This window comes from Mobula hypostoma, chromosome 19 (genome assembly GCF_963921235.1).
Source record: "Mobula hypostoma chromosome 19, sMobHyp1.1, whole genome shotgun sequence".
NCBI classification, from domain to species: Eukaryota; Metazoa; Chordata; class Chondrichthyes; order Myliobatiformes; family Myliobatidae; genus Mobula; species Mobula hypostoma.
The window spans coordinates 53066221-53093327 of NC_086115.1; the positions used below are offsets into that span (position 1 = coordinate 53066221).

The 27107-nt window shown below is 41.1% G+C and overlaps 1 protein-coding gene across 1 annotated transcript in view; it reads right to left on the minus strand.

Annotated features, from left to right (window-relative positions):
• Positions 1–485: 485 nt before the first annotated feature.
• Positions 486–27107, minus strand: part of htra1b (HtrA serine peptidase 1b) — a 74480-nt gene continuing 47858 nt past the window's right edge. The window contains exons 4-9 of the mRNA XM_063071212.1: positions 19585–19779; positions 19456–19488; positions 18973–19087; positions 15097–15154; positions 11387–11482; positions 486–2041 (exon numbers count right to left, since the gene is read on the minus strand). Of these exons, the coding sequence (XP_062927282.1) occupies positions 1873–2041; positions 11387–11482; positions 15097–15154; positions 18973–19087; positions 19456–19488; positions 19585–19779 (666 nt within the window). The 3' untranslated portion in view covers positions 486–1872. The remainder of the gene's footprint in view (positions 2042–11386; positions 11483–15096; positions 15155–18972; positions 19088–19455; positions 19489–19584; positions 19780–27107) is intronic.

The following is a 27107-nucleotide window of genomic DNA, read 5'->3' on the forward strand; positions in this document are numbered from 1 at the left end:
ACCCATTTATAGTCATAGTCATACTTGATCCCGGGGGAAATTGGTTAATACAGAACATGGCAAAGAATGATAAATCCTTTATGAATAGACTGAAAACAAGTATACAAATCCTCAACATAGACAAGAGGACAACTAAATTGGGTAACAACTAAGAGCACCTTTGGCTGGGACTTCAGCAACGATTTAAAGAAGTGAAACCTCCATTGTAGATATGCTACAAGTAAAGTGTCTTTCTTTGAGGAAATTGGGGATCCAGTGGACAGCGAGGAAGGCTATCAAAGCTTATAGCAGGATCCAAACCGGCTGGAGAATGGCAGATGGAATTCAATGCAGACAGGAGTGAGGTGTTGTACTTTGAGACCTAGTCACCGGCATTGTAGGCTGAAGCTCCTGCTCCTGACCTCTGCTATGTTCTGTGCTAAGGCAACTCAGACCTTAAGAGGCAAAGGACATTCCCTTGTCAGCATTCCCAAAGGATTTGTAACTTGACTGAGAACAGGATTTGAATGGGTGGCTTTATTTTGTGTAGCTTTATTCTCATTTTGTACAGTGCGCTTTTCATGAACAAATGTAAAAATTGAGCAGCATTTTGAAACAAACGCCAAAGCAGGAAAAAAATTAAACCAAGTATAACCAATAAAGACCTTTATTGACAATACAAGTTGAACTCCGAAGACAATATCTATTTCCTGAACAACTGGGCAGGAGGCAGGAGTACCTCATTAATGGGACAATTTTCCACTGGACTTTTCCTAGTGCAATCTAGAGAGGTGTTTTGTGCAGGGCTATTTGACATTCACCTCATTAAAATGTTTCAAATAAAACCAGGTGCAAACAAAAATTCAGCTGCAGTCTTGTTCAAGGCAAATAATTAGCATCAAGTTTTCCTTTGTTGCGCATTGGAGCAGTACAGAGAAAACTTACCCTGATATAAGTGTGCTTTAATAGCATATTAACCACGGCCACAAAGTCCTGGTATCAACTGGCATTATTCACATTTGCAGTTTAAACCTAATCTCCCCCAAGTTTCACTTGAAACTTTTTAACTAGAGATGGGTGGAGTGTACACAAACGACACAAACTCAGATTTCCCAGGAGCTGGTGGGATATAAAAATTACCAGCCTGGTCCATTGGATAAAGAATTTCTACCCTCTCACTTCCCCAGAATGCCCTCTCACTCTCCCTTGTAGAATAATACTGGAATGCATGTAAAATAACCTGCTGGTGGGAAAAATATTCATACAAAATGGAAGAACAAAAGTAATTCACCAACATATCACTCTCATGACCCAGGGAATGTTGCCTCCTCATCTTCATAGTACGCCTGTGCTGTAGAAATTGTGGACAGTGAGTGCTGAAAGAAGGAAAGAATGGGGAATATGTTCCCATGTTTCCACAGTCCACTTTGTCGTGATTGAGTAGCTTGGCTACTGAGATCCAGTAGGAGTAAAAGGCAGCACAAACATCTTCCAGGGCCACGTGAGCAACATCACTACTCAGATTTACCAATACAAAGTGACAGTTAGGTAACTGCAAGAGAATTAGCGCCAATAATGATAATCTTGTCATGGAGTGAAATCTCCAGTCAAGTCATTGTTTACACTGACATTTTAAGTAAAACAGATTACAATAAAATCAAAATAAAAAGAAAAGAGGCCTCGGGAAATACATGAAATGTGCTTTACAAATTCAGGATCATCTCAGCTTATAATCAACAAAGAATTAAACCCAGGCCGTAGATATCTTCTGATAACACCTTGTAGCAGAAATATTAACAGGATTATAAGCTGCTAACTAGAGACTGCATTTATCCAGTAAATACCCAATATCTTTGTTGCTTCATTCATAAAGGCAGGAGACCCAGCTCCATTTTAAGGTTCAATTTCTTCAGTGACGACGTTTATTATCACATCTCGATTGCCTCGACGGACCACAATTGACAAGGATGGATCCTTTTTAATTGCTTCACTGACATCACTGGAAGAAGTTATTAAATGATTATTGATGCTAATAATCACATCATTGTCCTTCAGGCCACCACTAGAAAGGAAAAGGAAAAAAAAAGTCAACCAATTGAGTATTACAGCAACTTCGGTGATAACTTATTGTCGTCTATACAGTCCAATTTTCTATCTGAAATGGGAAAACTAGAACTGCTAATGCTGGAGATCCCAAGAAAAAGCCAAAAATGCTAGAAATATTTACTGAGTCAAGTAATGGTATCTTTGAAGAACAAACCAACTTAACATTTCATTCTAATGATCTTTCAACAGAACCTACTTACTTTAAGTTGTATTAGGACTGGAAAGAACAAAGATGTCTTTACTTATCGAGAATCTTTCCAGTCCTTCAAGCCACACCGCCCAGAACCCCCGATTTAATCCAAGCCTAATCACAGGGTAGTTTACAATGACCAATTAACCAATCAACCAGTGCTTCTTTGGATTGTGGGAGGAAACCAGAGCACCTGGAGGAAACCCATACAGTCACGGGGAGAACATACAAACTCCTTACAGGCAGCGATGGGAATTGAACCCGATCCTGTACTGTAAAGCATTGAGCTGACCACTACACTACCATGCCACCCCAATACATGATGGGGTGACAGACAAATTGATGCTTACTAAGTAGCTTCTGGATTCTGATTATTTGATTTGCTTCTGCCACCAAATGTGTCTCTAACCGTGGAAGATGATGTCAAAAAAAAAAGTCAAGAAATAAATTTACATAGGAAGATCTACCATGCTGGCTTATCTCACCTAACCGGAACTGTCTCTCCAAGATGATCTACATTATCTCATGAACAATAATAGTTTCATTTTCTCACTTCACTACCCAGAAATTTACAGCACATGACATCACTGGAAGAAGTTATTAAATGATTATTGATTCTTCTTTATGATGGCTTCTTTAGGCAAGCAAGAACTCTGATTTAATTTAAAATTAATTTCTTTGTTCAACTGTCAAATTTGTACCAATGATTTCAAGGGGAAAGTTTAATTTAGATTTATGGACGATAACAATTAGGTATCTGGCAACTAAAGAACCAGACAGCAAATCCACTTAACATGGATGTGGCCTTTGAACATGAAAGGAGATTCCTTTTCACATGTAGTCAATTATATAGAATGCCAGTAAAGTCTGGAGGCTCTTAATGGGTTGCATTTTCTTAAGTAAGTGGGACAGGGCAGGAGCTTCCATTAACAAAAGGTAAAGCAGACAGAGCCGATTCCAGGTCTATTTTCTTTTCCAGTCCCGATGAAGGGTCTTGGCCCAAAACGTTGACTGTACTCTTTTCTGTAGATGCTGCCTGGCCTGCTGAGTTCCTCCAGCTTGGATTTCCAGCATCTGCAGATTTTCTCTTGTTTGTTTTTAGATGTCTGTGATCAGTGCAAGTTCCAGCTTTCAGGTCATTAGCTTTCAGGTGCAGCTGTAGAGTTTTTGATGAGGCAAATGAACAGCAGAGGAGATTTTTGGTTTCTCCACACAATGGTGGAGGATAAATTGGCCAATGGACATGACACCTACATTAACTGATTATCTATTTTTGTCAGAACCCAGCTGTAGTTTCTTGAGAAGTCTGATAATCTTCTTGAATGTACTAGTATGAATCCCTTCAATCTGTTGTTCTTTGCAGATTGCAAGAAACCTCTTCTTGCAGCAGGACCATGACTTCTTCACCTACCCACTTCCCAGTGGATCTTCATGAATGGCCAAAGAGTACCTCCATGCTGGCACATTCAATTTCCACTGAAAGCTCTCAAAAGCTGTTCCTACAGTTGAACACTTGTTACATCTTACTATCATAAATAATACAAGTCTGCTGACAAACATTGAATCCTCTTGCTAAAGAAACTCCCATGTTTCACACTGAAAAATCTGAGATACGACAGGATCATAGCAGCAATGAACAAAATCTGTAGTGGTCAGAATCAAATTCACTGGTGAATGCAGAGATGTAAAGACTAGAAACCTGATACAGAAATTCAGGTTCTTGACATGGGACATGTGGGAACTCTTCTCAGATGAATGGAGAATCAAGGTAATGAAGAAAAGGGTGGTCATTGAGTAGCAGGGTAGTGTGGTGGTTAGTACATCACTTTACAGCACCGGTGACACAGGTTCAATTCCCGACGCTGTCTGTAAGGAGCTTCTACATTTTCGACATGACCACATGGATTTCCTCCAGGTCCATTGGCTTCCTTCAACAGTCCAAAGCTGAGAGGTGAATTGGTCATTGTAAATTGTCCTGTGACTAGGCTAGGGTTAAATCAGGGGTTGCTGAGTGGTGCAGCTTGAAGGGCTGGAAGGACCAATTCTATGTTGTATATCAAATAAATAAACAAACAAATAAATAAATAAGACTGATTTGTTGTCCTTTCAGTCAGACATTGGGTTTGACAATTTGGTGATTGTGCTGAGAGTGCACCGCTGCAGCATATCCTTCAAATTGCACCATAATGCTTGCCTCTTTCCACAGAAACAACCACTTGACTCAAACATTTCAGCGCCTTGGATTAAGCATTGTTGTATAATAGCTGCACAGTTCTATTCCCAAACAGACAAATCAAACTCCAGCGCAAAATTGAGGCTTTTTGAGGAAAATTCTTTTTTGTTTAAATGGTTTCCAGAATATTCTGACATGCACTAAACTTGTACTTATCTTTTTGCTTCTTATGATGGTTCCCACACTGGCATCTTCAATGCAGGAGTCCAAAGGAAAAATAAAATTCACCCTTATCCCAACAGCTGATGGTTAATTAACAAGTGGCACATTGACAGGAAATTTAATGGCCTTTAATATTTTGTCAGCTTTATTTTACTTGATCTTTTTTTAATCTTAATCTTAAAACATACTTTATTGCACATTTGTATGCAAGAATCACTTAACATAATTTTTTGAATAGATAGGGTACTAGAAATAGCCACTGAAAATGTTCAAAACTGCAGCCTTAATGCATTCCAAGCATGCCAACCTAGCTTGATTAAGTTTCAAGGACAAGGATATTTATTGTTAATAGTCAAAGGCAAGTGGAAGTTGATTTTTTCCTGGTCTTGATTTAGAACAAAACTGATTCAATCACTATGAAAGGTAAATAATCTTTCTCCACTTTATACAGTTAATTGGAGCAATTATACTTACACCACATAAAGCAATGACTTAATGGAAATCAGAAAGATTCATTAAATTGCTTTGGAATTTATCGGAGTCATAAAATCTTAAAATTCCATTTAACCCATTAAGTTGCCGCTAATAAAAGAGGAAATACTGGAAACATACAGCAGGTCAGTGGAAAGAGTAACAGAGTCAATGCTTCAGGTCCGAGATCTCCCAGAATTGAGAAGCAGGTTAGTTTTAAGAAGCAGGGAAGGGCTTGGGAGAATATGGTGGGGATGAGCTGTAAGCGAGACAATGTAGTCAATGTGTAAATCTGCAACAAGAGAAAATCTGCAGATGATGGAAATCCATGAATATCATGGACCACACACACATCAAATGAAGAAGTTCTCAGAAGAGCCCAAGCAGTTCAATCACTCATACCAACAATAAGAGAAAGACAACTCAGATTCCTAGGACACATCATGCAGAAAGATGAACTAGAAAAACTCATACTCTCTGGAAAGATTGAGGGGAGTAAACCTAGAGGAAGACCTCGGCTTATGTACATCAAAAGCATAGCCAGGTGGCTACACATCAAGGAAATGGAAGTCATCCAAAAAACGAAGGATAGAGCTATATGGAAAACCATGGTCACCAAAGTCCGCATCGGATATGGTACCTAGACAGACAGATGGAAATCCAAGCAGCTATGGAAAAAGAATCAGAAGGGTAAATCTGGAGTTAAGAGGGAGAACATGAATCGTTGTTTATGAAAGCCTCGACATGAATCTCTGGGATTCTCTACACCAGCTGGTTATGGAGGCTAGTTGGAGAAGGTTGGAGAATTAAGAGCTATGTGGAATTGGCACAGAAGACACGTTGAGGTTTTGGGACAGATCAGACATAAGGTTCTAAGGAAGAGCCAAGAAGCCTAAAGCTTCTACTTTTTTGTGGCCTTCTGTCCTTTGAGATATTAGTCTCTCTTTAATATCTTTCACAATCACACATTCACAAGAACTTACATTCTTTCGTCAGTATCAACATCTACTTTGTAATGCTCCTGGAACATGTAGAACTTGTAGTACTATATCACTGCAAAACGTACTGATGTTGTGTCACTTATCTAATTTCTCTAGTCCGATTTCTCCAATGACTGCAGTTTCGAACATTTTCGGTGTCTATTTCTAGTACCCTAATAATTCAAGAAAGATGTTAAATGATTCTTGCATACAAATGTGCAACAAAGTATGTTTTAAGATTAAGATTTTAAAAAAGTAAAAATAAAGCTGACAAAATATTAAAGGCCATTACATTTCCTGACAATATGCCACTTGTCAGTTAACCATCAGCTGTTGGGATAAGGGCGAATTTTATTTTTCCTTTGGACTCCTGCGTTGAAGAAGCCAGTGTGGGAACCATTATAAGAAACAAAAAGATAAATGCAAGTTTGGTGCATGTCAGAATATTCTGGAAACTATTTAAATGAAAAAAGTCTCAATTTTGCACTGGAGTTTGATTTGTCTGTTTGGGAATAGAACTGTGCAGTTATTATACGGTAATGCTTAATCAGGGGCACTGAAATGTTTGAGTCAAGTGGTTGTTTCTGTGGAAAGAGGCAAGCATTATGGTGAAGTTTCAAGGATATGCTGCAGCAGTCACTGGCATCACAAACATCAAATTGTCAAACCCAATATCTGACTGAAAGGACAATAAATCGGTCCCTTTTATTTTTTTTAATTGAGATTCAGCACGGAACAGGCCCTTCTAGTCTGTCAAGCCGTGACACCCAGCAACCCCCATTTTAACCCTAGCCTAATCACGGGACAATTTAAAATGACCAATTAACCTACCAACCGGCACGCCTTTGGACTGTGGGAGGAAACCAGAATAACCCGGAGGAAGCCAACGCTTCACAGGAGAATGTACAAACTCCTTACAGACAGCGTTGGGAATTGAACTCAGGTGACCTGTACTGTAAAGTGTTGTGTTAACCGCTACACCACCATGCCACCCCATGAAAAAAAATGATCATGAAAATATATAACCAAAATTTTTAATGTGCCAAGTTTGACATAAACCAGCTTGCAACCAGCCTGCTCTTTTCCTTTTAAATATTATAATGGTTACCATATTGGCTGATATGGCCACCTCAGAACGCACACAGAGATGGAAACAAATCATTGTTGGTGTTCAGGAACCGCTTAGAGAGAAGTTTAATGACATTCTAATGCAAGCCATTCCAGTATGATGCAAGTGACCTTTACAAGCAATACAAGATATGTGCATGGGATTGAGGAGAAAGAAATTTATCATCACAGTCTCAAACTCCCACACATTCCTTGATATATTAATAGCATTGGGGAGAGCATGTTTCATTTTCAACAGTTCGCAGGAGGAGTTGATAAATTGCTGACTTTCTAGCCATAAAAATCTCTTCTCTGCACATGCCTGATTTTAAAAGGTTCTGCAAACTTTGGCAGCATCTGTTTCACTTTACTGTAACATGGTCCATACACAAAAGAAATTCCAAAATCTTGCTTGGGCTGATGCTATCCATCTGCCATTGCAAAGAGATATCATTGGGCAAGGATTAGCGGAACACAGAAGTTTAATGTTGTTTTCAAACTTTAAACAACAGAGAATAATTGGATTGGTTACCACTTGAGAAAATATGTAAATACACTCTGCAAAGTAATCCAAATGAATAGTCATTTTTATATTTAGGGCAGTTTCTTTCTAAACAGGGACACCTCTTTCTCCCTTATTAGGGAGAGAGAGAGAGCGAGCCTGTGGTATGTCAAATACCGGGTCAACGCATAGTCTTTGGGGTACTGCAAGTCTGTGTCTTTGCTGCATGCTTCAGTGCTCGGTGGTGGGTACCGATGCTTTTTTTTTTGCTGGTGGGGGAGGGGGGAATCAATGTTTTGTTGCTGCTAATGCCAGGGAGGGGAGCTGGGGGGGGCACTTTGGGTTTCTAACATTTAACTGTAATTCATTCTTTGGGGGCACTCTTCTGTTTTCATGGATGGTTGCAAAGAAGAAACATTTCAGGATGCATATTAGAAACATAGAAAATAGGTGCAGGAGTAGGCCATTCGGCCCTTCGAGCCTGCACCACCATTTATTATGATCATGGCTGATCATCCAACTCAGAACCCTGCACCAGCCTTCCCTCCATACCCCCTGATCCCCGTAGCCACAAGGGCCATATCTAACTCCCTCTTAAATATAGCCAATGAACTGGCCTCAACTGTTTCCTGTGGCAGAGAATTCCACAGATTCACGACTCTCTGTGTGAAGAAGTATTTCCTCATCTCGGTCCTAAAAGCCTTCCCCTTTATCCTCAAACTGTGACCCCTCGTTCTGGACTTCCCCAACATCGGGAACAATCTTCCTGTATCTAGCCTGTCCAATTTCTTCAGGATTTTATACGTTTCAATCAGATCCCCCCTCAATCTTCCAAATTCCAACAAGTACAAGCCCAGTTCATCCAGTCTTTCTTCATATGAAAGTCCTGCCATCCCAGGAATCAATCTGGTGAACCTTCTTTGTACTCCCTCTATGGCAAGGATGTCTTTCCTCAGATTAGGGGACCAAAACTGCACACAATACTCCAGGTGTGGTCTCACCAAGGCCTTGTACAACTGCAGTAGTACCTCCCTGCTCCTGCACTCGAAACCTCTCGCTATAAATGACAGCATACCATTCGCCTTTTTCACCGCCTGCTGTACCTGCATGCCCACTTTCAATGACTGCTGTATAATGACACCCAGGTCTCAATAATCTGTTTTCCTATTTTTGCCACCAAAGTGGATAACTTCACATTTATCCACATTAAATTGCATCTGCCATGAATTTGCCCACTCACCCAACCTATTCAAGTCACCCTGCATCCTCTTAGCATCCTCCTCACAGCTAACACTGCCGCCCAGCTTCGTGTCATCTGCAAACTTGGAGATGCTGCATTTAATTCCCTCATCCAAGTCATTAATATATATTGTAAACAACTGGGGTCCCAGCACTGAGCCTTGCGGTACCCCACTAGTCACTGCCTGCCATTCTGAAAAGGTCCCGTTTATTCCCACTCTTTGCTTCCTGTCTGCTAACCAATTCTCTATCCCCATCAATACCTTACCCCCAATACCGTGTGCTTTAAGTTTGCACACTAATCTTCTGTGTGGGACCTTGTCAAAAGCCTTTTGAAAATCCAAATATACCACATCCACTGGTTCTCCCCTATCCACTCTACTAGTTACATCCTGAAAAAATTCTATGAGATTCGTCAGACATGATTTTCCTTTCAGAAATCCGTGCTGACTTTGTCCGATATTTTGTATACATGTCCAATGTTTGTATACATTTCTCTGACATTAAATGTACCCTTGAAACCTTTGAACAAAGATCTAGCCAGTCCCCCTCTATTGACATGTACTAAATATTCTGACTCTATATTCTCCCCTCTGCTTGACAGATCTTGTTCTCACCCTAAACAACTTCTCTTTTGATTCCTCCCACTCTTTACAATCCCTAGCTATGCCTTCCTTTTCATTAGCTACAAGGAACAGCCTGTGTTCCAAACCTACTCTGATAGCCCTCACCAGCAATTTCTCCACCAGATCAAGGACAGTATTAGTGCATCCATGTAGAACTTGTCTATTTCATCATCACTTCATTTCCAACTTGCACCCCACCCTCAAATTCACTTGGATTACTTCCAACACCTCTCACTTCCCTTGATCTCTACATCTCCATTTCAGGAGACAAGCCATCCACTGACGTTTAGTAAAAACCTATTGAATTCTGCAGTTACCAAGACTACACCTTATCCCTCCCCAGGCACATTCCTCAGCAATGCAAGGAAGTGTAACACCATCTCCCTCACCACCATCCAGGGACTTAACTAGACTTCCCAGGCAAGGCAGAGATTCACATGAACCTCCTCCACCCTTGTATATTTTTGATTTGGTACCCTCAGTATGGCCTTCTCTACAAGCATCTATACTCCATCCACTATGGCTATCTGGAGTTCTTAGTTACTAGCATGTTAATTCCCCTCCCCATTTCCATACAGATCTCTCCTTAGCCTCCTTTACTGCCAAGACGAGTCTAAACACAAGCTAGAGGACCAACGTCTCACAACCTGCCTGGGTGGTTTACGTCTAAGAGTATGAACACCAAATTCTCCAATTTCAGGTATTTTGTTCCACCCCCATCCGGTTCTCTCTCCTCTTGGTCCACCCAATTCCTTCTACAATCGCCACTCCCCAAGCCCCAATCACCCCATTTCTTTCCCTCCTCCACATACTCCATGTTCACATAGTCTATATAAATCACAAACTGGGACCTGTGGATTAGAGTGTAAAATTGCTACTTTTCTTGTAGTTCAACAAAAAAATTATGCTTGCTTATAATTTTTATGTAATCACGTATATGTTCAGTGAACTTTCAGTAATCATATAGTTATTTCTGTATTTTTCTAGTAAGTTCTTTGCATCCTGTGTCATGACATTGTACCTGACTAGTTCATTGGTTATTTCTCATCTCTAGAATGTCTCACTAACTCTCTAGTTTGGGCTAGTTTTCAGTATACGATGATTACAACTTCTTTGTCTTTCTCTTTGTTCTTTCTTCTCTGCCTTCCTTACAGTAGAATAAGTTGATTACTGTTTTTGTTTGCTACGAACATCTAAAAAATGGCTATAATCACAATATTTATGCCTCATTTTTAACTTCTGAAGAACCCCTGAATTACAATATCACCAGTCCCAACAGTCCCTTTCTCCACTGTTCCCATCTGCCCAACCCCACTACCTTGTTTAGTGCCATGTTCCATGTCCCTTTCCTGTCAGATTCCATCGTCAATTATCAATCCAGTGTAACTCAGGAATAGTACCTCATCTTCTAACTCTGGCATGTTACAACCCGAGTTCATTATTGATTTAACAATTTCAGGTCAATGCCCCTTTTTTTCCCCCAATCAAAGATTGTGTGCCAGTCTGTCTCTATGTCATTTTGATCCAACCGCCAGATTTTAAAGAGTAAACTTGACCACTTTGGTCTGCATCCTATTACAGAGAGTCCCTCTGTTCTCTCTACCCTCCCCTCCCTTCTCACTCCTTCAGTCCTGAAGAAGAGTCGCTGACCCATAACATCAACTCTTTTTCCCTTCCTACTGATGCTGCCTAATCGGGTGAACACTTCAACATTCTCTACTTTTAATTTGGATTTCCAGCACTTGCAGATTTTATTTCCTAAAGGGTACAAAATCTGTTTCCTGGACTTACATGGAAGCAGGTGTACGTGGAAGGACCTCGATGATATAGGCTCCAGAATTAACATCTGGGAAATCACTCTGACGTTCCTTCAGTTCCTTGGCAATGCTAGAGGAACAAATAAGACTCAGCAAAACTTGTACGAATCCAAATAAAAATCTGCATCAAAATTATTGTTCTTTGTTACAACATATGGTTATATCAAACTGTGACCAGAAAGGGATTTGCACTACAAGATACTAAATTCATCAGGGTCGACACCCATACCGGAACCTATACTTTTTTTTTTAAACATCATTTTCCAAAATTACTGGAATGAGAAGCCAGCAAATCACAGTACCTGATGTTCTACACCCCTAGATTCTAAAAAAGTAGCTGCTTTAATGGCATTTCTCAACATTCCCTAAATTCTGGAAATGTCCTGGCAGATTGGAAAATAGCAAAGTTGGCAATATTACTGTTACTGTGAAAGCCAGCAGCTCCAACCAACTCCTGGCTTCCTCCCCTTCCTCATCTATGTGCTTGAGGATTGGAAGGAGGGTTAATAAAAAGAATGATAGATTATGCAGCCTGAAAGCAACTTCCAGAAAAATGCTGGGATTATAAGATTGATTAGACAGAGGCAACACGGTTTACAAAAGGGATGTCTGTCAAATCTTTGGGCATGTAACAGGAGGATGAATCCAACAGACAAAGCACATCAGGAAAGTGTTGATAAGGCATCACATGGGACCTCAGGCAAGGTATTAGCATGGATAAAAATCTTTATAAAAGATTAGAATATAGAAGAAGTAAATGGCTAACTTTTAAGATGACAAGTTCTCATTATTGGACCAAGTACTATTCGTATCCTACATCCCTGACACATGGGTATTGGACCATTTCCTTGCATCATGCTTTCAAAGTAAATGCAATGAATTGGAGCCAGAGAACTGAGTGCTGATGCTGCCGTGTTTTGGGTGCAGCACTGCAAACTGGGGGGATGAATTTCAATGCAAATAGCTTTAAATCATGAGGAATTACAAGTTGTGTATGTTGTGCGAGTTGCACAATTAAAGAATGTAAGTAAATGAAACACAAGGTTAATATTTAAATAAATTAAAGCAAATAGGAACACAAATTGTATTTGACTCTGCAGGATTGGAGGATTAAAGCAAACTCCCTTGCCACAATCATGTATATCTTCTGAGTCACCACAGCTCTTTCTCCTTCTTACTGACCATGAGGAACCAAGTTATTTCATAGTTTTTGAAGTGGGCTTTGATATACATGGATATGACCCTAATTTTGTTCAGTACATCTTGGTAATTCTGATTGTTTGAAGAAAATTTATTTTTCTGAGTAGTCACGGTCCCACTCTGAATAAACCCAGCTTCTCATTCCTCCAACAGCAGCTCCAAACTACCCCTGGCTTTCTCCCCTTCCTAATCTATGTGCTTGAGGATTGGAAGGTCACAGCATCATCCTTGGCACACCACAAACCACAGGCTCCAGCAAGGAATTCAAAAGAAACTCCTTTACCCAAAGAAGAACGAGGATGTGGAACCAGCCACCACAGAGAGTGGTTGAGGCACTTAAGGAGTGGCTGAAAAACACGAGAATGAAAGAGTGTGCAAGACTTTGATGGATTTAGATGTGGAAAAGGGTGATGGCTTAGAAACATAGAAAATCTACAGCACAATATGAGCCCTTCATCCCACAAAGCTGTGCCAAACATGTCCTTACCTTAAAACTACCTAGGCTTACCCATAGCCCTCTATTTTTCTAAGCTCCATGTACCTATCCAGGAGTCTCTTAAAAGACCCTATTGTATCCACCTCCACCACCGTCACTGGCAGCCCATTCCACACACTCACCACTCTCTGCATAAAAAACTCACCCCTGACATCTCCTCTGTACCTACTTCCAAGCACCTTAAAACTGTGCCCTCTCGTGCTAGCCATTTCAGCTCTGGGAAAAAGTCTCTGAGTATCCACATGATCAATGTGGCTTGAGTGAATAAAGACCAAATATAGGCTGGTTAAGGCTATAGGAGCAGAATTGGGCCATTCAGCACATTGAGTGTGCTTCACCATACCATCATGGCTGGTTTATTATCCCTTTCAACCCTATTCTGGTGCAGCTCTCCGGTGAAATGATATTGTATCTGTTAAATAGGGGCTGTGGACAATTCTGATTTGATGAAGACAGACGTGAGAAGCAGGGGAACATCTGGAGAAATATCTGAAATGCCCGGTTCGCTGCTGTTGCGACTGTGCAATCGAGAATCTCTGGAGGGAAGGCCCCAAAATCCCTGGCTTTGCCTGCTGCTGGCGACCGAGGCTGAGGTCGAAGCGTTCGGATAGAGATGGTGCTCACTACTCGGTGTCGGAGGGCTGATCGGAGCTCGAAGTTTTCGGACGACTCAGAGTCGGACTGTGGTCGGGCATGGCAGGGAGAGTTTTCTTCCTTCTCCCGTCTGCATGAGATGTGGGACTTTCGAGGGACTTTGAACTTTTTTTTACTGTGCCATGGACTGTTCTTCATCAAGTTATGGTATTGTTGCACTGTTGTAACTATATGTTATAATTATGTGGTTTTGTTAGTTTTTCAGTATTGGTCTGTCCTGTGTTCCTGTGATATCACACCGGAGGAATATTGTATCATTTCTTAATGCATGCATTACTAAATGACAATAAAAAGAGAACTGTGTGTCCTCATAATCTAATCTAATCTAATCTATTCTCCAGTCTTCTCCCCAAGCCCTTCGATGCCATTACTAATCAAGAACATATCAACCTCCACTTTAAATATGCCCAATGAATTGACCTCCACAGCCACCTGGGGCAATGAATTCCACAGATTCACCACTCTCCGGCTGAAGAAATTCCTCCTCATCTCTGTCCTAAAGAGACATCCTTCTATTCTGAGGCTGTGCCGTCTGGTCCTGGATTCCCCCACTATGGGAAACATCCTCTCCATGTCCACTAACTTTGATGTCCAGTCCACTCTCTGGTCACTGCTTTATGTTGAACAAGATTGTGACCATCATAAATAATTGAGAAGACCAGAGCTTCTGAGCTTCATTACACAGACACACCCTTTGTACCTCCCCAATATTGCCAGGCTCATTCCTTTCCTTAACTAACCCTTAAACTCTCCTTCATGCCATAGTTTCCTTCAGACTTGATGTACCCAATGTTTTTCCCACCCCACCCTCCTTAATCTTCAGCACATTTAAAGCTCTGCTGTCCATCTCCTAGCCTTCATTCAAATCTTCAGGGACCACACTAAAGCCAAATTATAACATTCGCTCCCAATTACTACTTTGTCCCCAACTTTCTTTCCAACAAATTGGCTTTCAGATTTTACTCAATTGGCTGCAATCATTAAATCCGGGGATTAAACGCCCTTTGTTTTGCTAGTGGCTTCAACCTGGAAATTCCACATACAGCTGTGCATTGATTTCAGTGTCAGACGCTGCTGGGATGTACAATCCTGTGTGTGCGAGTGACAGGGGTGCGAAAGAGTTATTCAATCCAATAGTGACATTCTTACCAGGCTGTCAACAGGAAGCAACCATCAAACACAAGGACTCATACTTAGCCCCACCATCACTTGCAGCTGCACATTCCATATCACAGTACAATTGTAGCTCTGTCTACTTGACAACAGAGCAGCAGTGGAACAAAATACTTCAGGATGCACATTATGAAGCTTTCACATGACCAAATAATACATACCCAGTGGTAAGTGTAATCATTCTAACTCCAAGATATCTTTTTTTTGTTGTTGTTTTTCCTACAACAGAAAACAAAACAAATTTACTTGATGAAAAAAAGGGAGCACTTAAGTTCATTCAGCTTTTGAAACACATTTCACATGAACACTCGTCTTTTGAAGGTACTTGTCAGTTTTATTAGGGCATTAGGAAACAACCACTAGTTCTGAAACTCAACACAATGTATTTTTAACACTAAACAGGATAAATGCTCACTAAAATATTTACAGTGGCTGAGGACTTCCTAGTTAATGCCCAACAAGCTTACGACACCTGAGATGCAACTATGTTCGGCCACTAGGCCAAAATCATAAACTTGCTGTCACATTCTATTGATAAATTAGTCATTATACTCTGCTGACATTTTCAATGAATCCAGCAATAAGACCATAAGACTATAAGACTGTAAAGTACAGGAGCAGAATTAGGCCAATTTACCCATCAAGTCTGCTCCGCCATTCCATCACGGTTGATTTATTATCCCTCTTCACCCTATCCTCCGGCCTTCTCTCCCATAACCTTTGACACCCTTAGTAATCAACTCCAACCTTAAAAATACCCAATGAATTGGCTTCCACAGCCATTTGTGTCAATGAATTTCACAGGTTCACCACCCTGTAGCTAAGGGAATTCCTCAACTCTGTTCTAAAGGGGGTTCTTGAATTCTGAGACGCAACCCCCTACCCTATAAAAAGCACCCTCTCCACACCTACTCTAGCTCAACACTTCCATATTTGATCGGTTTCAGTAAGATCCTCCACCCCCACCCCCACCAACTCTTGTAAACGACAACAGGTACAGACGCAGAGCCAAACACTCCTCATACATTAACCCTTTCAAACCCAGGATAATTCTCGAGAACCTCCCCTGGACCCTTCGACAATGGAACACGAACTAGCCGGCAATCCTCAGCATTTGTACTGGCAAGTCTGCCTATGGTTCTTGTGCTGGGTTATTGGAAGGGAAATTTTATGGCTGTGGGGAAGAAGGATTCAGAGGGGATTTATATTTTTTTAATTGGTTGCAAGCTTTTTACCTGTAATGCACCTAGTTATTTACTGTGTGTATGAATTAATTTATTATTTTATTCCTTTTTAACAATTACAATTTACTTACATTTCAAAAGTCTTTGAATACATTTTATGTCAGTTTCATTTAAGAGCATCGAAATACTGGACTGCTCTAACAGATGGAATTTCTTGAGGTGAGGGAGGCTTTGGCATATGTCGAAGTTTTTGCAACCAGTTTGTGGGCAAGTCTTGTTCCGCCTCAGCTACATGGCAGCTGTTACACACGTAAGGCCCTGAAGCCACTGAAAGCCCCACCGTTTAGCACAAAGATTTGCTTTGAGGCACGCAATTTTTCAGACGCAAATTGGGCAAGAGCACAACAATTATGTGCTTCCGTGCAAGTGTGAGTGGCAATCTTCGCTCAGCATAGTCCAAACAGCTTGAAGGATGTCTGACAGACTGACACTAAGTGGGCAACTACAGATGGAATTATGTAACTCCTTCACATACCATTCTTGGCCATCTTTAAGGTTTGTTAAATTTGTTCTGAAAATATCTAGCAATAGAAGATTGAGAGTCAGACTATTTTCTAGGAATTTTCCTTAGAGTGCTTTTATAAACATTTTTGATGACAGGACATCTCTGTTAATGCCTCTGGTTTTGAATTTGGTCCAATTTTAACAGTAATGGACAATGCAACTCCGGCCATTAGTAATTTTTTGACAATAACTTTAATGTGCACAGTCCCTAACTTAGCTACCTTGTTTTTATTGTTCAGATCGTCTGTGCAAGCATTAGAAGTCTGAGCTATTATCAATGCATCGTAGAAAGTGTGAGGTGTGGCATAATGGTTAGCACTATGCTTTACAGTACCAGTGACTGGGGTTCAATTCCCACTGGTGCCTGAAAGCAGTTTGTACATTCTCCCCATGACCACGTGGGTTTCCTCCATGTGCTCCAGTTCCCTCCCACAATCTAATGACCTACCACTTGGTAGGCTAATTGGTCATTATAAATTGCCCCATAATTGAGCTACATTAAATCAGGTTGCAGAGCAGTGCAGTTCGAAGGGCCTATTCAGCACTGTGTCTTAATAGATAAATGTTAGCATCCTATTTGCTCTGCAAGTGACTGCAAGTAAATGCAGAGAGGAGCGGACATCACAGGACTTGTTCCTTTGTTGTGCTGCATCGTGTGATGTGGGCAATCGTGGTCGTTCCATGACCATGATTGTTCTTGGTAATGTTTTTTTTTAAAAATCAGAAGTGGTTTGCCGTTGCCTGCTTTGGGGCAGACGGATGAGCCCAGCCTTTTTTAATATTCTTTAGAAATTGTCTGCATGGTGCCAGGAGGGCTAAGCGGGTGCTACATCCTGTCTGGGGTGAGCTACAGGCTAGCAGAGGGAAGCACCACCCAACACCTCCCTTGGTAGAGACGCACCTCCACCCTGGCACCCTACGCTTCTCACTGCCTCGGTAAAATAGTCCACGCCCAGCTCATACTTTTTCTCTTCTTCCCTCTCCCATTGGGCAGAGGATACAAAAGCTTTCAATGTTTTGGGCACAGCAGTTAGACGACAATATTACAGCTCGGGGTGCTGGAGTTCGGAATTCAATCCTGGTGTCCACTGTAAAGAGTTTGGGTGTCCTCCCATGGGTATTTTCTGGGTGATCTGGTTTCCTCCCACAATCCAAGGACATAATAGTTTGTAGGTTAATTAGCCATTGTAAAGTGTCCCATGATTAGGACAGGGTTAAATCGGGTGATGCTGGGCAATGCGGCTTGAAGAGCCGGAAGGGCCTATTCTTTGTCTTATTGGCTAAATAAAATAAATAAATAATGTACCAATAGGCTCGAGGACAGCTTCTATCCCAGTTATCAGACTCTTGAACAGACCTTTTGTATGATAAGATGGACTTGTGGCCTCTCAATCTACCTCATTATGATCTTACACTCAACCGTTTACCTGCACTGCATTATTTCTGTAGATCTGATCTGTACGAACTGTATGTAAGACAAGCTTTTCACTGTATGTGACAATGGTAAACCAAAACCAATATTACATTTCATCTGAAGAAAATTCCCATTAAAAATGAACTAACGTTGATTGTTTATAGTATTCTATTCTGTGCAAGTAACTACAGGCTAAACTGATTTGCAGTTCTTATTGCACCGAGGATTATGTAAACTGTACAGAATTGAATCATGAATTCTTGGATCTGTGGTAGAATCCTCCTTTAGTTCCAATGTGTGTTCAGGAGAGTTTCGTAAGTGGAAAGAATCACCAATCATTCCACAAAACAACAAGCCTGTACACAACTGTAATACAACTAGTATTTAAAAGACAGGTGGTGGGGTGATGAGTCTCTACCAAAGGAGCTGTAGGTGTTCCTTCCTTCTATTAGCCTGCAGCTCACCCTCAGACAAGGTGTAGCACCTGCTTAGCACCCCCACCTCCACTCTGATCAGGATCACGTGTAGCCACAGGAGCAGGTGCTGGATGGTCGTATCAGCAGCTGGTGCATATCACAAATCCTGGTTATGTGATCACTGACGCCAGGCTGGCAATCTCTGAAGAGTATTGATAATGGCTGGGCTCACCTGTCTTGTAAAGACACTGCCCAGAAGGTGGCAATAGAAAATTGCTTCCACAGAAAAATCTTCCAAGAATAATCATGGTCGTGGAAAGACCACGTTTGCCTACATCATCCGACACAGTACGTAACAAACAAATGAACAAACGTAACAGAACATTTAAAATTCAAGTTGTAATCAACACCAGATACAATTCATTAAAGCAATAAAAGAAAAATCTAAATTCAACATACCTTTCACTTGCCGGTCATGAGATTCAACTAGAAATTGTCGAATTTTATCTGATGGAATTGCAAATGATATTCCTGCAGTCACCTTCAGGGTGTTAATTCCAACTACCTCACCATCCTGAAAGAAACAGTGCACAAAAATTCCCCTTACGCAATTTAAGAATGATCTCTCTTGGACAGAGAAGCGACAGTGAGAAAGGTGAACTTTTTTAAAATAGGGTTATGAAATTTATTTTCAACATTCAAGTACTTCCATGCAGAGAGCATAAAGTATAAGAATACAAACCATTCCGACTTAAGTGGTGGCTTTGAAATGAAAGCGCTGCATAGACATCTTTTCGCTGCTGGCATGTTAGTACAGTGTTAGGTTAAAAACCTCAGAATGAAGACAGTGGTTAGTGTGAAAGTAGACCTACAAAGAAACGAAAATTAAGTTTAATGTAGACCAGCAAGGCAGCACAGAAAACAGATTTTAAAAACTCTTACCAGGTTCACTAAAGGACCACCTGAGTTTCCATACTGTGAAAAAACAGAACATTTTCAGATCAAAACATGGACTATGGAAAATTGAGTGAAAAGCTTAACTAATTTCAAGAATGCCTGTGTCAAACGTACGTTGATAATTGCATCCGTCTGAATGTAATCAATGTCAGAGTTCCGAAGTCCCAATTCCTTTCCTCCTCGCTGAGTCGTGCTCACTATTCCTGTCGTGACTGTGTTCTGCAGTGAAAATGGGCTTCCAATGGCAACCACAAACTCGCCTGGTCTCAGGTCTGTGGAGCGACCGAGCAGCAGTACTGGCAGTTTTACCTACAACAGACGGCAAAAGGATTACAGTACATGTTTGGTTACATTTCAGTGCAAAGTCATGCCAGTCATTTAAATGAACTGCGTTCCAACACTGAAACAATAAATAAAGTGACAGAACCTTTCCAAGGGAATTACGCCCAATTCCTCATCAAATTTCTTTGCAGTTCATTTATTATGAAGTCAACAGACCAGAGTGGGTAACTTGATAAAGCAATTTTAATACGGCCTGGAGCATAGAACATCTCAATGTTAAGTTCATGGCATTCAGATGCAGGGAAGGACGTCCATAACCCAAGGGAAGTCACTCTAGACAATCTTATGTAGCTATCATTAGTCAGAGTATACATACTTTATTTTCTTGGGGGAATCCACAGGAAAGTAAAGATATACAATACCAGGGGTGATCGGTAACTTCGTGGCCCAAGGTAGAAGGAGTCCATTTTAGAAAACCTTGCACTTTTATTTTTGAACATAGTCCCCTCCTACATTTACACACTTAGTCCAGCAGTCATGGAGCATACGGATCCCTTTTTCGTAGAAGTCGGCATCTTGGACCTCCAGAAAGTGGTCCACAGCAGGGGTGATTAATAAGTTTGTGGCCCAAGGTAGAAGGAGATGAGTTGTACAGCACTCGTTACATGCACGTGCAGTTCAACTCTGAGTGATTATGCAGAAAGTTTGAAGTTAATAACTCATTTTCTAGGTCTTCTAAAATTGACTCCTTCTACCTTAGGCCACAAACTTATCAATCACCTCTCGTAGCAAAGTGCAAAAGAACTTGGATAGAGTTGGTCTCATGACCCTCCTGCTCAGGCATTCTTGCAAGACTATAGAGAGGATAGGGTAGGCAATACACTTGCGTTGAACAACCAAAATATTCTACAGACTTGCTCATCTTGATTTGAAATACAAATATAATTTTAACTAAAGATATTAAGAAAAGATAAACACAAGGGATGGATGGTGGGATGGACATATATCTCTATCAAAGGAGATGCAAAAGGCTCCTTCCCTCCGCTGGCCTGCAGGTCGCCCTTGGGCAAAGTGTAGCACCCGCTTGGCACCCCCTCCCCCTGATCAATGTCATGTGAAGTCATGGGAGGTGGTGGATGATCATATGAACAGCTGGTGCATATCTTAAGTCCTGGTATTGCAACCACTGATACCAAGTAGACAATCTCTGAAGAGTATTGATAATGGTGGGATTCCCCATTTTGCCAGAAGGCAGCAATGGCAAACCACTTCTGTAGAAAAATTTGCCAAGAACACTCATGGTCATGAGAGCGTGATCGTCTAACTCTTACGACAAGGCAGACAATGATGATGTTGATGAAACACAAGAGATTGTGCAGATGCTGGAATACCAGAGTAACGCACTCAAAATGCTGGAGGAACTCAGTAGATCAGGCAGCATCTATGGAAATGAATAAACAGTCGACATTTTGGGCTGAGAAGGTCCTGAAGATGTGTCTCATCCCAAAACATTGACTGCTTATTCATTTCCATAGATGCTGCCTGGCCTTCTGAGTTTTGTGTGTGTTATTAAGAAATGATGCAAGATTGTAGATAAGGTGAGAATTACTCACTTTGCCTTTGTGGCAGCTTTTGACCAAGCATGATATCATGAAATCCTGGTATAGCTCTGTCAAGCATCAACAAAAAAACCATTCCAATGGTTGAAGTAACACCTCATATGAAGGGAAGTAGTTATGGTTATTGGAGGTCAATTATCCCCATCCTAGGACACAAGTTCCTCAGAGCACAGTCCTAGGTCCAACTATCTACAGCTGGATCACCAATGAACTCCCTCCATCATAAGGTCAGATGTAGGATATTCATCCATGAATGTGTTTTATTCAATTCTATTTGCATCCTCTCAGAAAATGCAGCAAGATCTAGATAGCATTTGGGCATAAACTTGATAATTAACAAGTAATACGTCACTCAAGTTCCAAGTAATTACCATCTCCAACAGGAGAATGACTAAGCTCCTTCTCCTGATAGCTAACTGCATTACTGTCACTGAGCACCCACTACCAGAATGCCAAGGATTATTGTTGACCAGAAACTCAACCTCACTAACCATATAAAAAGTGACCACAACAGCAAAGTTAGGGAAGTTACTGGAGAGAATTTACTGGATAGGATTTATGAGCATTTGGGAAATGATGGCCCAACTAGATCGAGTCAGCATGGTTTTGTGTAGGGCAAGTCACATCTGAGTTTTTGAGTTTTTATTTTAAATGAGGTGATGTGGGTGATTGAGATGAAGGTAGAGCTGCAGATGTTATCTACATGGATTTTAGTAAGGTCTTTGACAAGGTTCCTCATGGGAGGCTCATCCAGAAGCTTAAGGTGCATGGGATCCATGGTGAATAGGCAGTTTGGATTAAGAACTAGCTTGCCCAGTGAACAGAGGGTAATGGTCAAAGGGACTTATTCCAGCTGAAGATCTGTGATTCATGGTGCTCCACAGGGATCTGTACTGGGATCTCATCTGCTTGTGATGTATACAAGTGACCTAGGTGAAAATGTAGATAGGTGGGTTAGCAAGTGTGCAGATGATACAAGATTGGTGGCATTGTGGAGAGCATAGAAGACTGACAAAGAATACAGTGAGGTATAGATCAGTTGTAGATATGTGCAGAGAAATGGCAGATGGAGTTTAACCTGGCCACCTTGGTAGGTCAAATGCAAAGATTCAGTACACTTTTAAGAACAAGATCCTTAACAGTGTTGATGAGCAGAGGGAGTTGGGGTCAAAGTTCACAACCTCCTGAAAGTGGCAACACAGATTGATAAGATGATTAAGAAAGCAAACGGCATCCTTGTTGTTACTAGTCGGGGCATTGAGTACAAAGAGTTAGGAAGTTATACATTAAAAAAAAGCAACTTTAGTTAGGCTGCATCTGGAGTTTTGCACACAGTTCTGGTCACCCCATTATAAAAAGGATGTTGAGGCTTTGTTAAGGGTGCAGAAGAGGTTTACCAGAATGCTGCTTGGTTTAGAGGGCATGTGCTTTAACGAGAGGTTGGACAAACTTGGATTGTTTTCTACGAAGCGCAGACATCCCACCCTGCAAAAACTCATTTCATGGAGGTAGCACCATCAATTTGTGAGAGACTCCCGGAACTTCTGGGAGAGGTGAGATGTCTGCAATACAGTAGCTCCTTAGCAGCTGGCCAGCTAGTTTAAATAATGTTAGCTATGCTAATGAACGAATGACACCTGTTAAACTCACCTCAACATATCTTTTACAGTCTTAACCCATCATGGGCAATAGAAAAGTCACTGTTGCAAACAGTGCAGCGAGCAACACTGTCATTATTTTTGACCCCTATTGGGCAGGGGTACACTTTAGGGTAGTCTGGGGTGACGTAAGTTTTATATTTTCTTTTTTTTGGAACACTCTGCCATGGCTCTCGCTCTCTCTTGTTCTCTCTCTCTCTCTCTCACGCTCTCTCACTCACTCTCAAAAAAATTGATTTCCGGGATATTGTATATAATTTGCAGGCATCAGGGAGCCACTATTAATATGCGGGTGACTCCCGGAACTTCCAGGAGAGGTGGGATGTCTGGAAACGTCAGACAACGAAGGGAGCTCTGATAGAGGTTTATAAGATTAGGAGAGTCATAGATAAAAGTAGACAGGGAGTATTCGTTTCCCAGGGTTGAAATGTCTAACACCAGAGGGCATACATCATTCATTTAAGATGAACGGGAGTAATTTCAAAGGAGGTGAAAGGGGCAAGTTTTTTTTTGAAAAAACAGTGGTAGGTGTTTGGAAAATGTTGCCTGTAGTGGTGGTAGATGCAGATACATGAAGGACTTTCAAGAGGTGTTTATATAGGCACATGAATGTCAGGGAAATCTAAGGATATGGATATTGTGCAGGCAGAAGAGATTAGTTTAGTTGGCCATTTGATTACTAATTTAATTGATTTGGTACAACATTGTGGGCCAGTGGGCCCACTCCGGTGCTGGACTGTTCTATGTTCTGTGTAACAGCGTTTTCTTGGTAATTGACTCATCTCCTGACATCCCAAAACCTTTCTGCTATCTGCAAAATACAAGGTAGAAGTATGCAGAATGTTCTCCACTTGCCTCGATAATTGCAGCTCCAACAAGATAGTTGAATGAACTGGTTCTGTGTTGTAATATATAATTTTATACAACTTGGGATGGAGGTGAAAAAATGTTCACCTCGCCAGTGATGCCCAAACACTAAAAATTGATTTTAAAATAACTGCCCCATCTTCCTTAACAGAATTATGCCCCTTTCATGTTTTCCTGCAACAATATTCCTCTCCTAGTTATGTAGCAAAAAGACAGTGGGCACTGAACATTTTGTGGTTTTACTGAGGTTTACAAAGCACAGAGATGACGAGTAAAGTCAGAATGAGGAGGACCGGAACAAGAATACTCCGATACTAATGCTGAAGTGTGGGATGTAGTGGATAGGCAGTAAACTAACAGGAAAAATTCAGCTGAAATTCCACCAAAAACATGATATGAAATGATTCTGGGAGTGAAAAGCTTATATGAGAAGTGTTTGATGGCTTTGGGCCTGTACTGACTGGAATTTAGAAAAATGAGGAGGGTAATATCATTGAAACCTATTGAATATTAAAAGGCCTAGATAGAATGGATGTGGAGAGTGGATGTGGAAAGGATGTTTCCTATGATGGGGGAGTTTAAGACCAGAAAACACAGCCTCAGAATAGAGGGACCTCCATTTAGAATGGAGATGAGGAGGAATTTCTTTAGCCAGAGAGTGGTGAATCTGTGGAATTTGTTGCTACAGGTGGCTGTGGAGGCCAAGTCATTGGGTATATTTCAGGCAGAGGATGGGGGAAAATGGGGAGATGGCAGGAGATAGGGGCTGAGAAGGAAATAGATTAGCCATGATGAGCAGACTCGATGGGCCAAATGTCCTAATTTTGCTCCTATATCGTATGGTCTATGCTAAATTCCTTTTGCAAGTGTTTACAGGTGTCTTTATTTCTCATGGTTGTTTTCGTTAAAGAGAACAGAGAAAGGAATCAAAGGACACAAGAGATTCTGCGGATGTTGGAAATCCAGAGCAACACACACAAAATGCCGGAGGAACTCAGCAGGTCAAGCAGCCTTTATGGAAATAAATAGACAGTCGATGTTTTGGGCTAAGACCCTTCTTCAGGACCAAAAGGAAACTAAGTAAACTGATTAGTGGAGGTGTGAGAGAATGTTATCAAAGTGGACAGCAGATAAAAAGTGTACAGTAAATGCAGTGGTTAACAATGTTAAAAGGGCAAGGAGGGTAAGACTGAATCACAATCACTTTCAGAGGACATCAGTATTGATTTCAGCCAATGCAGCATAGAGCTATTGATGAGGCAGAAGTCAGATTTGAGGGCCTCAAGGAGGAAGAAGTGGGGTTATGGGTTAAAGGAAAGAGGCAGGTTGAAGGCCTTTGAAAATAAAATGTTGATACAAGGCAGCGAGGGCATACAGTGGATATACTGGTGTTCAAATCTTCCCTCACTCCTTCAATGCAATTCCAATCATTTTGATGGAGGTGCATGCACGATGCCCAATGTGCCCTTAAAAATGCAATGAACTCCAGAAATATTGCAGGGTTGGGCAGGAACAAAGCCTTTTTATTGTCATTTGATTTCACACAGAATGAATGTTCACAGTGATTCCTAACAATCTGTATATAGCCCAGAGAAATAGGTACATTACTTGGAGAATGATGCTTTCCTCAGTTTTTGGCACACATGCATATGTGTTTTTGATTTATGAGACTGAATTTGAATCCAAGTTCAAACTAATGAAGTGGTTATTTTCCGAGTTGCACAGCTGCAAAACATCTGGAAAATGGACAAACTTAATCCAGTTTATTGTTTATGAAAGAGGACATGAACTGCTTATAACTTAGTCGAAGATTGGACAATTTAAACACTGGGACAGATGGACTGAAAAGGCAAGCTGTTGGGACCGGAGGTGAGGGACGGGCTGACTCTGCTCACTGCTCCGTGACCCTTACTCCACTCTCCAAGACACTGAGGCTGAAGCTGTGTCCTTCTCCGGCTGCTCCTGGCTATATGTCTGCTGGCTACGTGACAATTTGCCCCGCTGTGTGATGCACTGAGGCTGTGGACCTGTTCCGGTTTCTCCAGGCTTTGTGTCTATGGAGCCACTTTCATTCTGAATGCTGTTGCTTGCTTTCATTGTTTGCATGATTTGTGTTTGTTTTCCCTCCCTCTGCTTATTGGGTGTTGATCTTCCTTTAACTGGGTTTTAGTTTTTTTGTTTTGCGGCTGCCTAGAAGTAGACGAATCTCAAGGTTGAATAATTTAAACATACTTTGAACTTTGAAGTTCGCAAAACTTCAGAGGCCACAAAATTATCAGTTCATTAGCTACATAATAAATACAATTGGAGAGCCTCTTCTAAGATTTCCGTTATGGTTTTTAAAAAACTGCAAAATTCTTTGTTAGTGAATTAATATGCCAAATTAACTTAGACAGAGAAATAAATACATGCTAGAACTGTAGGTAAAGTCCAACTGGTTCCTGATTTGAAGTTACTTGTATTCATAAGCACCCATGTTCGGTTCAGTCTGAACACCGATTGGGAATTATACCAATGGAGACAATGACCAAGCAGAAAGCTGGCCTCACTCTCCCAAAGAGTGGATTAACTATCAAATGGGAGGATTAATCAGGCAAACTTTGAACTCACAAGCTAAGATGAAGAACTTCATCAAAAAGTGAAAATCCTACACATAAACCCTCCGCTACAACTACCGTGCCATTTCTGGAAGCTTTCCAAAATTTGCAGCAGGAAACAATACTCTGAAAAAGTTCAGCTGACATTTGCACATTAAGATATGTTCTATCATCCAAAACAGAAGCTCAGCACTAATAACCAAGACTTTGCTCCCTCAGCACGTTTGTACAACCAGCAGCATGACAAGATTTTTGTCTGCCTGATTCAGTTCAAAACCACCTTCTACATCTACAGAGATGCCTTTAATGCTTAGACAAGCATACAAGGGAAAAAAGTCATCCCCTTGGCTGTATATTTTCCTATGAACCATAATGTGGGGAAAAAAGCATCAGTTATATGCTGCAATGAGTCAGAATAATCACTGCTGCTTGCTGCTGAGAGGGCATTAACCAAGTTAGGAACAGTAATATGCCACTTAACCCTTGAGCCTCTCCTGCCATTCAATAGGCTCACAGATTATCTAATTGTAATGTCAATTCTACATTCCTACCTACGTGCCCCCGAAAGAGGAAATAAATTACCTCATCGCTGTCTTAAATGAGTGACCCTTTAA